This window comes from Centruroides vittatus, unplaced genomic scaffold (assembly GCF_030686945.1).
Source record: "Centruroides vittatus isolate TY-2023 unplaced genomic scaffold, ASM3068694v2 contig_3051, whole genome shotgun sequence".
NCBI lineage: Eukaryota > Metazoa > Arthropoda > Arachnida > Scorpiones > Buthidae > Centruroides > Centruroides vittatus.
The window spans coordinates 141,088-158,691 of NW_027121959.1; the positions used below are offsets into that span (position 1 = coordinate 141,088).

Sequence of the window (17,604 nt, forward strand, 5' to 3'; positions counted from 1 at the left end):
CAAGAATACATGAACAGTATCAGATCACAACTCTCAAAAAAGACAGAAAAGGCACTTTATGATGTTGATGATTCCCAAGCAAGGTGGACTCTGCTCCTCTTCCTTATGTAATAAATAACTATAAATGAATGTAACTGTCCCCAATGTTTACTTCTAGGGGGACATATATTGTCTTCTGCATGTGTTTCTGATATAAACAACTGCAGACCCACCACCAGCAACCATATGTGAGAGTAAAGCACATGCTACAGTACATAGTTTCTTATTTTTAAATAAATTAATGTCCTAAAGTTTATGTTTTTTTTGAATAAAAACCCAATTGTCACTTGCTATTCAGGTAATGAGTAGTGTGAAAATTGGCATACTATAATGTTAGTTTGTTCAATTTGTCAAATTATAACTAATCTGAAGATGAGATTTTAGATTCTGAAACATTAATTCAAAATGAAGTCTTTTTCTGATGCATACATAGAACTGTGTATAAAGTGATACTTTTAGTAAATACTTCAATTAGTGGAAATTTTGATTTTATTCTCTCTAATATTAAAAACATATGTTAAAACAAATAAAATGCATAACTTAAAGATGTATTACTATATTTATTATTATTAATTAATAACAATTCATACATTGTTATTCTTCATGCTTGCTGCCTTTTGCTATATTAACTTATCAATTACTACTGTGTAATGACAGTAAGAAATATTAACAATTTAAACCATTACATTGCAAGCTAATAATGATTAAAATGATTAACATTTAAAGCACTGGTTAAAACTGATAACTGATGATGATTGAATATTAGCGGTCTTATATTGAAGCTGAAAATATGAAAAGACTGCTTTTTGTCTATTTGAAGATGATGATAACTATAATAAAATTCTGATTGCAATAAGTACAGTTTTGTAAGTTTATTTTAACGTATGTTTTGAGACTTAATTCTGTAACATAACAATATCTGTGAATACAGTTAGCAGATTCTAATGTATTTCTCTCAACTTGACATTTTAAAATTTAACAGATGCATTTTTTTTTTTAAGGAAGCCATTAAGTCTTGATATAATAAAAAGGAGACTTGATAAAGTAAGTATAATTGTTTTATCAAATTATATCAATATGGAATTTAAATAGTACAGTATTTAAATGATATAGTTAAACGTATACTGTATCTTACTAATAACTTTTACTGTATGTATAATGGTATAGACCATTTCACATATCTTGGTCGGGCAATATGTGGTATTCTGTTGGGACTCTGAAAGTTTTATAATATTCAAGACCCTTTTTGATTAAAAATAGTGATCTTGTCATATATTTGACAACAATCTGTTTTCTTCACTAAGTATATACAGTAGATTGATCCTTGCTATTGTGCATTTATATAGCTTGGTCAATATTCATGAAATGAACTGTAGATAATATTAAAGTTTTTGATTTCAGCAATTTAGTTTTCTATTTACAATGTTTTTAAAACTGTATTTGAAATAATAACAACAATAATAATAATTTTAATAAATTATGATAATTTTTTTTGTTATATAATTTTATGTTTTTATATTAAAAACTAAGACATTTTTATTGACAATATATTGCTATACAGTTTAATTATTATGAAAGTAAACTGCTGAAATTAAGAAGGTTTTTTATTTGTTTGGACAAATAAGATATGGTAAATTTTCAAGATTTAGGGCCACATGCCTAAAACATTCACCAACAGTGAAATTGTGGAATTGATAAGTGAGGTCATTTAATTTGGAATGTATATTTTTACCTATTACATAACATTATGTGGTAAGGAAAGACATTGGTAAGTTTTGAATACTATGTGGTGGTGGCAGAAATTGCAGACAATAAAAATTCTTGGTTCATTCATCCTCTGCACATATTAAAATTTAGAAGCAACTTTCATTATTCTAGCAGATATTTTAGTGAGACAAACTTTCTGGAAACAAAAATGTTTAGAGATTGTAATAAAATTAATCTAACATTAATATAAAACACTTTAATATGGAATTTAACTTTGTACTTTTATGCATACAAAACAACATTTTCATTGTGGATGTTTACAATGACAGTGAAGCTAGTAACTGTTCATTGAGGTTTATGCATATGGGTCTTAGTTCATTAAAAAAAATTAAATAGATAAAATAGAATAAAACTTTATATTTTTTTCTAAGAAGTTTCTGTTAGTTAAAAAACATTTGCTTTATCTTTTTAATACAATGGAAACAATTAATCTTTTACGAGACTTCTTTTTATAATTAATTGGACAGCGCAGTAACACAAAAAACACACAAAACATCAAATTCAGTCCAGCAATGAATATTTTAAAGGTTAACAAACATTTTCAGTCTATGTAAGACCTATGTGAAATCTGAAAAGCACCTCTTTATCAGCTTCTGACACCACCTGCAATTAGGTTCACAGGGAACTGTCTGCCTTTTATGTGATTTTCTGTGCACGAGCAATCATATGGGGATGAATGTGGGTGGGTGGGTGGAGGAGGGAAAGTTAGATAGACAGAGAGGTCTGGAAGAAACTTCACTCAACAATTAAATTATACTAAACACAAACTATATTTATTTACAAGAATATATTTAACAATTATACAAAAAAAAATAAATTCAAAGGCTCATGAGATATCTGACGACAAAATATTATCACAAAACATTCTTATCAAAGTTCTATTTCTTAATTACTATCCTAACAACTAGTTCTATTACTTGAGAGAGAGAGTTTACATTCAGTTGCATGTGGATACTTCAAGATTGAGTGATGTCTTTAATGATGACTGTTTTCTCTGATGATAGGAAGAATCAATCTCACTATGAATGAATCAAAGTTCAAGTCTCTACGGATTGTTTACATTTAAATAATAGGTTTAAAAACCTATTATTTAAATACAGACAATCAAACTGAGCTAGACAACCTAAAAATATTAGGATAATCTACAGGTTGTATTTATTTAAAAGACAATTTGAAAGGAATGCGAGTAATGCAATAGAACAGATTAAATACTGATTTTAAGTTGTAATTATGAACTCATCAAACAACTTTTCCTTTGTCTAAAGTCACAAAGAACACCTTTAAAAAACATGAAAAATCTTCTGTGCAGTACATATATATTTTTCTGCTATAACAATTTTTTTCTGAAACACCAAAATAAACATATATGTTTACTTCACCTATAGTTTACTCTCATTCATTTTCTTTATATTCAGTCTATGGACTATTGTCCGATATTATTAGTCACTTCTAGGTGAATTTGTATGTTGAAAATTGTTTGAGTTAACAGTGATTTGGTCAAAGGATGAATTCCAAACAGTGGGAATAATGAGCAAACAAGGTAGGATGGAACTGTTCTCTCAAATTAGATGATGATGATGATGAACTGAGCTAGACAACCTAAATGAGCTTTGAGTGGTTCTTTTATAATTTTTTAGTCTGTTTCTTTACTTATATCACTTCAGTAATTGGTAATGTCAGATTGAGTGATTGCTGACAACCAATTCAAATTTCTTTCTCTTGCTTTTTACGTTGACTAATTATTTAGAAGAGAGTATTATCAGAAAGGAAATGCTACCTTGTTGATTTTTCTCCTTTCATTAAGTTTAGTTATTTATTTAAATTTAATAAAATTTAAGAAAACAGTCACTTTTTTTTAAAAGATTGTACCCTAGGATCTCACATTTGCATTAGGTTATAGTTATTCTAAAAATAGAACATACAAAGAACATTAGTGGAATTCAAAAATAGAAATTAAATAAAACCAAATAGGTGTGCTATTTGTTTGGTTAAAAAGTAATCATAATGACAGATCATCATGTCTGGAATATATCTTGGATATCATGGAGGCTAAGTTACATTAAGCATGTTTGATAAGAATGGTCTTATGTGATGAACAAATTAGAGATCTGAAGGTCCTCGAGATTTTTAAAACCTACTGAAGGGGTGATTGTATCAACCACAAGGATGAAAAACAATTATCTTAGGCATGGCAAGCAATATATGATCTATTATTACGATTTTTCATCCAATTAATATAATAAAAATAGTGCACCTGTTTGGTTAAGTATTAATTTCATTTTTTAAAAATTCTACTTATGTTCTTTGTACGTTCTATTTTTAGAACAACTTAATCTGATGCAAGTCTTAGATGAAGATAGAAAACATTTGTGGATCGTTTAAATCTTTGTTACGAGTTTTTCTAATAGACAAAAAAATTAAAATTTTCTACATAAGATATATTAAAGCATATTACGTTAATGGACATATTTAAATTTTAAAAATTTATTTTCTTAATTTTTAAATTATTTATGTATCATATATTATATATTCTGACTTTACAAATCAAGTGCATTCTTTTAATTTGCATTTAGTGTTCTTTTTATTTCAGTTATTTATTTTCTTCTATGATTAATCAATCATAATTAATTTAAATATGATTAATTTAAATTAATATGAGGAACTAGAACTACAGTTCCTCATATTAATTTTCTTGTGATTATCTTCAATGAGGAATTTAATATATTTGCAATGCTCTTAAAACTTTCTAATTCATAAAAAATTCTTTGTAAACAGTATTAGGTTTACATAATATTTACAACTATTAAATATTATAATAACTGTGTGATATGATTCTTTTAATAATGAAGGAATGCTAATGTTTTCAACTCAGTTAACAGTCCATTATCAAGCATGGACAGATAAAAGTGAAATGCCAGTGTTAGTTAGAAAATTTCATTTGTCTGCATCTGAAGAAGGCCTGTTAACATTAGAATTACTTCAAATTAACCCATTGATTAATTGTATTGATTAATTCAACAGATTAGCTATAGTGGCTAGTTTATCCTTGTATGTACTAATTTCTCAAATCAGTTGTAGTTGCAATGATAAATGCCATAACATTGATAAAATTACTTTTTCTACATTTATCAGTAACCTTTTCTACATGTATCTAAGAAAAGTAGTATTATTTAATAAAATTATATAGTTAAAACGAAATTAGTTCAAATTAAACAGATGTTACAAATGTTCAAAATTGCAATTTTAGGGACGTTACAAGCGACTAGATACTTTTCAAGATGATGTTTTTGAAGTTTTTGAACATGCTCGAAATGTCAGCAGAACAGATTCTCAAGTTTTTGAAGATTCAATTGAACTACAGTCATATTTTATTAGAATGAGAGATGAATTATGTCGATTTGGTGAAGTTTTACAATCACCTGCTTTGAAATATAGAGAGTGCCATTTACAATCTAGTGTTGAAGCATTAAAAGCTGAAAAACTTCCTCGTGAACAACAAGAAGCAGAGTTGGAACCTAAACAAGAAAAGGTGAGGGAAAAAATAGACATCTGGATTTTACGAAACCAGAAATTAATTGATATAACCCTACATTTAGGATGAAAGCACAGAAATTTCTACAGCAGATAGTATGACTTTTAAAGGAATGACTTATTACATTGGTGATTTTGTATATATAGAACCTAGGTAAGTTTCAATTATAATATATGAAATGTTTTTATGCTATTGCTATATAAATTATGTATTTGACAACATGACAACATTCTTAAAATGTTAATTTAATGTATATTACAGAGAAAAAGGAATGGAACCTCACATAATGCATATAGAAAAGCTTTGGAGGGATAATCAAAGTGAACAATGGATATATGGGTGTTGGTTTTATAGACCAAATGAAACATTCCATTTGGCTACAAGAAAGTTTCTACAAAAGGTCTGGAAATTTAAAATGTATGAATATAATGTTAAATAGTATTGAATATTCTAATGTAAAATTTTTATTTTTAATTAGGAACTTTTTAAAAGTGATAATCACAATAGTGCACCTCTTTCTCAAGTAATGGGAAAATGTTATGTGATGTTTGTTAAAGATTATTTTAAATATAGACCAGAAGTAAGTAAATTATTAATTTTTGATGAAATCTGTATATATTACAATTAAGTAATTCATTATCTTGGATTTAGTTTAATTTAATTTTAGAACAAAATATAGAATGTAATGATTTTTAATTGGCTAAGAAATTGTTAATGTATATTATAAATTGTAAAATTTAATACATATACAAATTATATACTGAATTTTACCAAATTTAAATGTTAAATTTTTTTGTTACAAGATGGAAAATTGTTATTATTTAATCTGTACGATTTTTAAAATTGTTTTGAGCAGTTTTTATGTATTTTTACAGTACAGTATAATTTTCAATACTAGTACATCCTATTTCTTGCCAGTGAGAATTGTAGGTGGAAACTTTAATAATTTTATTTAAACAAAATATACAGTCTTTTTCAGTATTTAAGGTTTAATTAAAACAAGCTAGGTGAAGCTGATCTGATAGCACACTTCACAAAAATGAATCAAATATTAATTTTCTTTGAAATAAATTTTATAAATTCTTGGAATCAAGTAGTTGTTCAGAAGAATTTTTCATTGAATGTACAGTAAAGGATGTGGAAGTTATAGATTGCAGAGGAACTGGGTAGTTTTTACTATAGCTTACTTTTGACCATAAATGAAAATGTTCAGTTCCCTTTTGTGCATGCACATGAACCCAATAAATGGATTGAACAAAACATGTGCATGTCTGACAGACACACAAAAGTTCTAACATAAGCACTTCACTACTATAGTGCAGTGTGCTAAAAAAAGGATTATATTAACAATTACAAAAATATCTAAGATTAAAAATTCCTCAAATATAAAATTTACTGATTATTTTACAATATATTTTTTAAATATATATCAGACTGCAATAAAATTCATTTTCTTTTCACAATTTTTTCTCAAGTGTGTTTCAAAATGCAGTTTTATAAAAACATATTCAAAATAGCATTTTAAGAATGTTATGAAAAGTATTATTTTTGATGATTTTTATTCCTGTCCAAGTTTAAAATCATCAATGGGTTTCCATTGATATGATTTAATATTAATTATGCTTCAGATCTTATTTTGCAGAAATAAAAATTGATCCCAGTTCAAACATGTTTTATGAATAAAATTGAAAGAAACAAACCACTTATTCATAAAAAACAAGATGTATTGTCTTCAATTTATTGAATTCTTTATTCTTTCATGATTAAAGCAATTATGATGGACAAGAAAATCTTACCCCATTAATATTACAAAACAGTAATTGGTTCCCTTTTAAAAGTATCAGTAACAAACATAATTTAAAAGGGTAATAAAAATGTATGGAAACAAATAATTAGTTTTAACACACAATTGTTGAACTTAAACATAATATATTAAACTTTACAAAGTGTGTTATATCATAAAAAAATTTATTACTTTAGTAATTATATTAACAAATTTATTAATTAATTTTTGTTTAAGGGTTTTGATGACAAAGACATTTATGTATGTGAATCACGTTATTCTGCAAAAGCCAAAGCATTTAAAAAAATCAAGGTAAGCAATTAAACTAATTCAAATAGAAGTAATTTTTATAATATTATGTGTGGTAGTTTTTCTCAGTGTATGTGGTAGCAATATTATTAGAAATGATAAGTTTAATTGATACTTGTTTCTGAATACTCTTTAGTATATGTGTAATTTTTTTGTTTTGAAAATTTTAACTTTTATCAAGAATGATATTTTCTAGCATTATATATATGTTTAATATTAATATTATAATTTATCACGGGAATTTAGAGAAAAACTTTTAAATAACTATTAATACTCAAACATCATTATCATCATAATGTAATTTTATTCTTATGATATTAATATATTCTACGAAGGCTGTTTCTTTTTCATCCTCCGATGGTCCATAAAACAAAGACAAATGTAAATAACAAAATGAATTTATTACCAAAAGTTAGGTACAAACATAGATACTTTTCAACATGAAGATTGAGGCATTTGTCTATCTGTGACGAGCTTTTCCATCCCCTCTTCATAGAATGTTTCTGCCAGTGACTTGAGATGGGCCTTAACATTGTTTTGAACATTGTCATTAGTCTCGAACCTCTGCCCTCCTAGCCACGTTTTCAGTTCAGGAAAGGGTGGAAGTCTTCACACATTAAAAAGTTTTAAGCTGGGTGAAAGTCTTCACCACCTTTAACCTATTAAATAAAGTAAGTTCAACAAAACCCAGCATATAGTGTTGATTTAGCACCGAGCAGTTTCCAGCTCTTTCCTGAACTGAAAACATGGCTAGGAGGGTAGAGGTTTAAGACTAATGATGATCTTCAAAACAACGTTAGGTTCCATTAGTGGCAACATTCTATGAAGACGGGATTTCAAAGCACATCCACAGATATACAAATGCCTCAATCTTCATGGTGATTATGTCAAAAAGTAACCATGTTTGTACCTAACTTTTGGTAATAAATTCATTTTGTTCTTTACATTTGTGTTTGTTTTATGGACCATTGGATATTGAAAACAAAACAGCCCTTGTATATATTCATAATGACTTCAGAATGAACTTATATAATAAGAATTGTGTGGTATATCTTATTCTTTATATTTACTGTTTAGAAGTTATTATATACAATGAATGTTTAGTTCATTTTTATGTTTTATTTGATAAGCATAATTTAAATAGAAGTAACTTTTAAAATTTCTTAAATTCTATTTTATCTTAAAGTATTTATGATAGTAATATATCATGAAATGGTGGGTTTAATTGCTATTTGATTCTGAATATTGAATATATGGAAATTATAAAATTTATTTATTTTCTTTATTTAAGTAATTACAAAAGTTTTCTGTGCAAAGTAATATAGCAGTTAAATTTTTGTAGTAAGAAATCTTACAAATTTTACAATATAACTTGCCCTTATTGTTTTAACAGATAATAGTTTGTTTTATTTTGACTACAATTTTTATTCATTTATTATTATTTTTAGGTAAAATACAAATGTTTTGTTTGTTTTAGCAGAAGTGTGAAAAACGATAATTTATTTAGATTTTTTCTTTATTTTTGAGCACTAGAAAACTATTTATTCTATTAAGTGTAATGTTATATTTATCTAAATTCTTGACAAAAGTTAATTTCTTGATGAAATATATATTTTTAATATTTGCATTAACATATTAATCACAGTCAAATCTTGATATGGCCATTACCACTATAATGATAAGAAATATAGTTCCTTATTTAATTCATATTAGGTTAATATAAAATGTTTCCCATTTGAACAATATCCTCTGCTGTGATAAATCTCTGTTTAGTGATACACTCTGTTTTGACTGTATTTGTAAAATACACAATATTTTCTTTTCTCTACACCAATGCAGCAAATTAAATTTTAATTTTGAGTTATTTCTCATTTTTGAAATCAAAATATGGTGTTATTTTAATGTAGTGATATTTACTATGAATGTTACCTGTAGTCAACAGGCATCAACACAGATGAGCACAGGATTGCCAGATTTAGTATGTTTCTTATATTTTAGTGCCTAAAAGCCTGTTTTACTTTTAGAATTAGTGTAAAATTTGCAGCACTAAGAAATTCCCTACATACTTTTTACGAGAACTTTCTTATGTTAAACTCATTTAATATAATAAAGTTCTTTTAGAAAGTATACATAGATGTCTTAGTGTTGCAAATTACAATTATTAAAATAAGTGAACAAAACATTCTCCTTAAGAAATTATAACATAGTATTTTTTTAGTTTTATTTTTTGTTTTACTTAGTTCATTTTTGACTAAGACTCGAGTTCAGGTTCTGACTGATTTTGGATTTTGACATTTAATATAAACTGTAGAAATAATATGCAACAAAATCACTTAAAGGAGTATTAGAGGAGTAATAATAATAAATGTTTTTCTTCTCTAATGTTGTCTAACTTTGTAGAAATAATCTTACTTGCAGTCAGACAATGTTAAACAAGGAAGGGAACACTTTATTTAAATGTCTCATTTCAACAATAAATCTCTCTACAACAGTAGTTTATGTTGTTTTTCTAAATAGAAGACTGTTTTAGAGTGTAGAGAGATTAGACTGTGTTAATTTTCTGTGTAACATTTAACGGGTGAAGACTAAAAAAATTATACAAAATTTTTAAGTTCCATCAGTTTCATATTGTTAAAATGCTCAAGCAAAAGACAGACATCAAATATTGGAAGAGAAAAATAGTGCCCACTTGTTCTGATAAGCAATTGGAAGTCATTTGTCTTTGTTGCCATCATCTGTGGTAAAATTTCAGAACTCTGAATTCATCATGGATGAAACCTTTTTACTTTTTCTAACAATGATAAGAATGTCAGCATTGGATTTTGGACAAACAATGATAGTGAGACTGTTGATTAAGTCAAATTCAAAAAGAAAGCAAAGTTTAAACCTAATTGGATTTTCTCACCCTTACTTCAAACCATCAGGTCTTAGAATCAAGCAGGATTTCTATCTCAATGAGTGTATTTGAGAGAGACTGATTTGTTTCATCAAAAATCAGCATTCTGATTATAAGTATATACAGGTTGATTACAAAAGAATACCCCAACTTTGAAAGGCCATATCTCTACAACCAAACAACTTACAGCACTATTCCACAAATCATTGTATAAGAAACGTTCTGAAGTTTCAGTTGTGTGGAGAGATGTTGCTATGAGCACCATTAATCACACTATGACTGTGTTATCAGTTTGCACAAAAATGAATCAGTTATGACTGTTCAACATGAGTATTGTTGTAAATATAGAATTAAACTTCCCTATTCAGTTTTAACAAACTCAATAACACAGAATTCTTTCTTTTGTGAGATTGCCATTTTGGTGCAAACTGTGACAACACACTCTCATAGGGTGATTAAGAGTGCTCATAGTGACATCACAACCAACTGAAACTTCAGAATGTTTCTTACACAATGATTTTTGGAATGGTGCTATAAGTTGTTTGGTTGTGGAGATATAGCTTTTCAAAGTTGAGGTATTCTTTTGTAATCACTCTGTATATACTTGTAATCAGAATGATGATTATTGATGAAACAAATCAGTCTCACCACTAGTTCTTGCATCATCTCATTATGCAAAATCCATGATTTTGTTTCTGATGGGGAAAAAATTTTGTCAATTGAAAGATAGTATGTCCTGCATTCTGGAATTATGACTGAGTGAAAATTTTTGGTTATTTCAGAAATGAAAGGTTTAGTTTAAAAGCAAAAATGGCTGATCAATTAAAATTGAGGATCAGATTGTGCTTGAAGAAGATTGACATGAGTGTCATACAGAGAATGATGAATTATATTCAAAGAAATCTAGATGATGTCCATTGTTAAAGCAAAAATTAGTTAAAGTAACTTATGATTTTTGTTGTTTTGTAAGTTTTTTTACAAAGTAAACATACATTGAGTATAAGAAAGTAACGAGCACATGAATTTTGTATAATTTTTAGTCATTACCCATTAGATTAACATTAGATATATAGATAAATATTTAATAATTGATTTTATAAAACATAAAATGTTAGCTGTCTTTTAATTGTTCTATTTATTTATACTTTTTACTGGTTTCAAACATTACTTTATAATTTTTTAATGGTATTGGAGTTCTTTTATTGTTGTATTTTATTGATCTTATCACAAAAATAAAGAATAAACATTATTAATATTGCAATTGGATTAAATGATTATTGATATTATAAAATTTATCATTAATTTGATTAACAAGATAAAAATTGCTAATAACTGAAAATATCAAATTAAATTAGATGTATTTAAAATTTAAAAATAAACAATAAATAATTTCTAATTTTTTTTCTATTGAGAAAAACAATTTAGTTAATTTATTATGCTAATAATAATAGTGAAAATATTAAGTTAAAAGCTGTAGGATTTTTTAATTTTATTAATATTGTTTTTATTAATGTTATTCTATTTTTAAATAGGTATGGGGTTTTACACCTAATAATTATGTATCTATAGTTGTCAGAGAAGAACCACTAAATCCTATAAGAGTGCCATCAGTTTTTAAAGATGGTGTAGAAAAACCAAAAGATGAAGGTTCTGATATAGATGATAATGATTTAGTCATTGTTGAAAAACCTAGACCTGTATGTATTAAAATATTTTTTAAATCATAAGTTAAATATTTATATTTTTTACATTCTAATCTGTAATAATAAAATTTTAAAAACCAGAATATCATCTGTGAAGTACAAAATCCCGAGGATGGTGCCGTCTATTATGAACAATACAGCATTCCTGCAGGGACATTTAAACTTGGTAACTTTGAAATATATATATATATGTGTGTGTGTGTTTGTGTATTTAAAATTTCTTATCCATTCTTATCAAAATAAAACAATAATTATCTGAGAATTAACAATCCTATACTTTACCAGATTTTCATATTGAGATTATTGAACATAATTTATTTTTTTGGTAAAAGTAGTTTTTTGAGTGTTTAGCTCTACATTTGTTATAAACCTTCTTTAATGTTTTGTGTGTGTGTGTGTGTGTGTGTATATATATATATATATATATATACACAAAACATTAAAGAAAGTTTATAATAAATGTAGAGCTAAATACTCAAAAAACTACTTTATATATACTCCACATTATATATAATGTGGAGCAACTGAGGATGAAAAATTTTACCAAGAACTAAATAAACTAAAGGTAAACAAATGAAAAATAACTAGAACTAGTTGATTACATTGTTTGAATTGTAGAGACACATTGAATAGAGATTGCTGTATGAAAAGTCATGGAATAGAATGGTTTCATAAATACTAATTCCATTTGAACAATTATAAAAGTTTGTGTCTGTCTCCTGCTGAACAAAAGTCTGAGTTACAAAAATTTTACTTCATAGCAATATAAAGTATCCTTTTACTTAATGCTGTTTCACTAGCTGTGTTTAAATTTAACCAACAGTTCAACTATCAGTTTAGTACACTTTGTATTATGGTATTCTCAGACATTAATGAGAAATTAACTGGCTTATTAATTTACCTAATTAGAGCCAATGATTTAAAAGGCTCCTAATTAGCAAAATAGTATTGTTTCTAATGTTGTTTTATTAATGAAATGATTTGATTCATTTTTAATGTACAGTAAAAATATAAAAATAGATAAACAGATAAAAAATAGATAAATAAAAATAGTATAAACATACATTAAAATAGATATAGATAAACATTAATTTGTAAAAATAGATATTAAAAATACATTATGTAAAAATAGATAATTTAAAATAGATATTAAACATACATTATGTTTTGTAAAATCAATCTCACTTATTTGTCATGAATAGGTGGTAAATGACTAGGTTTAATTTTGTAATTATTGATAAAATTGTTGATCATCTGATTTATATCTTCATTATTTCACTTGCAGTCATTTACCTAATTTCTTTTTTCATATATACAACTGATGTTTTTTTAAGAAATGTCAATCTGGCAGTAAATGAATATTTATATCTAACTAATAACTTTGTATTCTTTTTAAAATTTTTAAATAATAAACAATATCTCAGTTCATATTAGTGAAACAAGACTCTTTTATATCCTGTTAAGTTGTTTAATAGAAAATTAGACTAATTAGCTGTCTGGGTTATTTTTTAACAGTTGGTAGTCAATTGAACTGTAAAAAGATGTTAATTCGAAAAAATATATTCAGTTTTTAAAAATTCTTTTCATTATTCTTGTCATTTTCCACTTTATAGTGCCGTTAATATTTTCCTTGAAAAACATTTACTTCTTTCTTTTACTTATAATTTCTTGTTTATTTTATTTGAAAATCTTCATTATTGTTTTATGTACTATTCTTTTCTTGTCCATGATAAAGTAATCTGATCATCTGCTGAACTATGTATAAACTGAGATCTTATGTAATTGTTTTCATAGTGAACTTCATCTGTACTTAATATCATTTTTCTTTTTTCTTCTTCAACATTTCAGAGTTTTTCTCCAGATATGTATGATTTTTTTTCTTCATTTCTGTATGTGTTTTTGCTTCTATGGTATTTATAAAAATTTTAAAAAATATTATAAAATTTGAATATAAAATTTTAAGATATTATTGTAATTGCTTTTTTTTTTATTGCGCATGACTAAATTTTTTATCTGTGTCAATAATTCCATATTCTGGTAATGGTTATAAATAAAATTATATTAATTACAGTTTTATTATTAAATAAAATGAATTATTCAAACATGTAAATATATTTTTACAATAGAGAACGACTTCTGAAGTAAAATTCTTTTTACAGGTGATTATTGTTATGTCCGAACTGAACATATAAAGAGTTTGATTGGAAGGATAGATAGGATGTGGGTGAATAAAGAGTAAGTTCAATTTTTGATATAATGTATGTTTTTAAAATATTTTGAAAAATAAAATTTTTTGTTTTTATTTAGAGGTGTTGCTTTCTTTCATGGACCTTGGTTTATTACTCCACAAGAAGTACATCACCCACCTACAAGACTTTTCTATAAACAAGAAGTGTTTCTGAGTTCCATTGAAGATACTAATCCATTACTAAGTGTCATTGCTCGTTGTGCTGTATTAGATTTAAAAGACTACATCACTCGTAAGCCTTAAAGTTTTAAATCACTTTGTTTAGATAATTTCAATTATTAAGTACATTTTTAATAGAATGATTATATTAACTTGATTCGAATAATAATTAAAATTGTATCTATGTAACTTAAGTCTTTAAGAGCTGAATACAAGAATTAATAAATTCTGTATTAGTATTAATAACGTTGAATTTATTCTACAGATTTTACTCTATAGAATAAATTCAACCTTTTCACAAATTTAAAGAATAAGTTATATTTGTTTCACAAACTACTTTGACTCAGCAGATAGCTAATAGCCAATTAGCTGAAAAACTCTTACTGCATAAAAATGCTACCAAGAGCAAGTTGATGAACAAGATGGAGTAACATGGGGTAAATTGAAGTGTTGAGGAAAAACTTGTTTAAAAAACTGTATTAGATTTAGCATGTGTCTGTAGTATTTTGAATATACATACTTTATGAAGAAATAATTTATTGATATGGAATGCAAAATAAGCTCTATCTATCTCCAGCAATAAATGTAAAATTGTTATTTTTTTAAATCAAATTGCTCTTGAAATTTTTTATCATTAAACAAAGTTTATAAGATCTAACTTTTTTAAAATATTCTGTCAGGAATAGAGTTAACTTAGTTTTTTAATTTTTTAAGAAGGTTTAAAAAACATTCTTATGTTTGCTTAATGTAAAGTTTTTAAAAAATCATTATTTGAATTTTATATATTTTTTCTTTACCTGAGGATGATGTTTTGAAATGTCAAAAGTACTTGTATATATTTAATTCACCAAGTAAATAGAGTTGCAATCATAAAATTTGTAATTTTCTGATCCTCTTCCAGTTTGATCTTTCAATCTATTATGCATTCTACAGACAAATCACATATGAAAAAAGGGGATAGGGAGATAAGGCACTGGAATTACAAATGATGTATTGTGATAATTGAAAAGATGATATGGTTTATAAAGCTCCATGATCTCATGAGATATGCAGTAATATATTGATATATTATTATTGACATATTGAGTGACATTATTTAAAAATATATAAACTGTAAATTATTTTGTAGGACGAGTTACTGAAATTCCAGAGCAAGATGTATACATTTGTGAATCTCGTTATTTGGAAGCAGAAAGACAAATCAGAAAACTCCCGAAAGGTTTAAAGGTTTGTAAATTGCTAAAAATAATTTTAGGAGTAATTAATTTAAACTTGCATTTAAAATATATTATATGCTTAAATTTATATAACCCATAATTAGAATACAATTTAAAATTTTTTATTTTTATAAAGTTTATATAGTGGTGCCTCATATAACGTATTTAATCCGTTCCAGGTGCACATCCGTTAAGTGAAATGTTCGTTATAGGAAACGCATTTTCCCATAGAAATACATGTTAAAACATCTAATTTGTTCCGCAGCATAAAATAACCGTACTGTATCATAAAAAAAAAAAAAAAAAGAACATGGGGTGCGTTCTTTTATTCCTCCGCGTAACTCTGCGCGAGTGACATTCGTTTAAAAATTCCTGCGGAACGCATTCCTAAATTCCGGTGGGAGTGCAGGCCATCGAACGGCAAAAATGGCCGCTTGTAGCAGTAGTTTACGGTGGAAAGCAACATGGCGTCCTCCATGGCTCAGATAATTTTGTTTCCGGGTCCATTATGTAGTTTTATGAATGAAAATTTAGAAATTGTGAAAGCGCGAGTTAGCACACACAGTGATGTAAGTGTCTTTACGAATTTTTTTTGAATGGTAGCTGGCATTTTAATTTTTTTCGTGGTTATTTTGAATGCTCTTTCAACAAATAATCCATTTTATGATTAAATTTTACAATTGGGACCCTTCTTTTGCCTTTAAAAGCTCATATTTTAGAATTATAGATTCCTCCATCACGATACTATCGATAGTGTGGGTGCTGCCATCTTTCTTTCTTTTACCGTCGCTCCTAAATGCCTACAAACAGCAGCGCACTCCCATAGTAGCGGAGACGCAGAGTGACCGCTATTAAAGAACGCACCCATGGAGCAGTCACCAATTATGCCAGAAAGTTTGTTGTTCGCAGCCAGTCCGTTGCTTGAGTCACGGAAAGGCAAAACAGAAAGTACGTTGTTCGCAGCGTTCGTTATTCGAGGTGTACGTTATATGAGGCACCACTGTATATTTTTTTTTGTAAATGAGAAAAGCATATAGTTATCAAAAAAGTGTCAGTGGAGATTATCTGTATGAAATTACAGTCACATGCTGATAGATAAACATTTAAAAAAATTAATTATTGCATTTATTTAGTTGTCTTAAAGCTTAAATTATAGTTAAATTAATAATTTAAAATATATTTGTGTTATTAATCAAATATTATAAATGATAAACTTTCATTTTTAAACATGTTTTTAAATATTTAATAACTAATTTTTTAATTAGCTCATTAATGATAAAAATTAATTTAAATAAGTATTGGTTATTGACAATTTGTCTTCTACGTAGGCTGTTTTTTTCCAACCTCAGATGTTCCATAAAACAAAGATAAGTGTAAATAACAAAATGAATTTATTACCAAAAGTTAGGTATAAATATAGTTATTTTTTGACATAATCACTATGAAGATTGAGACATTTGTTTGTGTATAGACATAAGCTTTTCAATCCCCTCTTCATAGAATGTTGCCACCAATGACTTGAGATGGGCCTTAATGTTGTTTTGAAGATCGTCATTAGTCTTGAACCTCTGCCTTCCTAGCCACGTTTTCAGTTCAGGAAAGAGGTTGGAATCAGGGCTATATTCTAGGTGCTTAAAAAGTTTCAAGCTGGCTGGAAGTCTGAAAAATGGTAGCCTTCACACCTCTTTCCTGAACTGAAAACGTGGCTAGGAGGGCAGAGGTTCGAGACTAATGATGATGTTCAAAACAATGTTAAGGCCCATCTCAAGTCACTTGCAGCAACATTCTATGAAGAGGGGATTGAAAAGTTTGTCCACAGATATGACAAATGCCTCAATCTTCACGGTGATTATGTCAAAAAGTAACCATATTTGTATTTAAATTTTGGTAATAAATTCATTTTGTTATTTACAATTGTCTTTGTTTTATGGACTATTGGAGGTTGGAAAAT

The 17,604-nt window shown here is 26.9% G+C and overlaps 1 protein-coding gene across 9 annotated transcripts in view; it reads left to right on the forward strand.

Moving 5' to 3' along the window:
• polybromo (protein) overlaps positions 1-17,604 on the forward strand; it is a 137,016-nt gene that overhangs the window by 92,527 nt on the left and 26,885 nt on the right. For all 9 annotated transcript variants that reach the window (XM_067267525.1, XM_067267527.1, XM_067267523.1 and 6 more), the window contains 11 exons: positions 1,041-1,083; positions 5,054-5,335; positions 5,403-5,491; positions 5,600-5,738; positions 5,817-5,918; positions 7,359-7,433; positions 11,859-12,023; positions 12,111-12,195; positions 14,189-14,264; positions 14,337-14,509; positions 15,566-15,663. In XM_067267525.1, the coding sequence (XP_067123626.1) occupies positions 1,041-1,083; positions 5,054-5,335; positions 5,403-5,491; positions 5,600-5,738; positions 5,817-5,918; positions 7,359-7,433; positions 11,859-12,023; positions 12,111-12,195; positions 14,189-14,264; positions 14,337-14,509; positions 15,566-15,663 (1,327 nt within the window). The remainder of the gene's footprint in view (positions 1-1,040; positions 1,084-5,053; positions 5,336-5,402; positions 5,492-5,599; positions 5,739-5,816; positions 5,919-7,358; positions 7,434-11,858; positions 12,024-12,110; positions 12,196-14,188; positions 14,265-14,336; positions 14,510-15,565; positions 15,664-17,604) is intronic.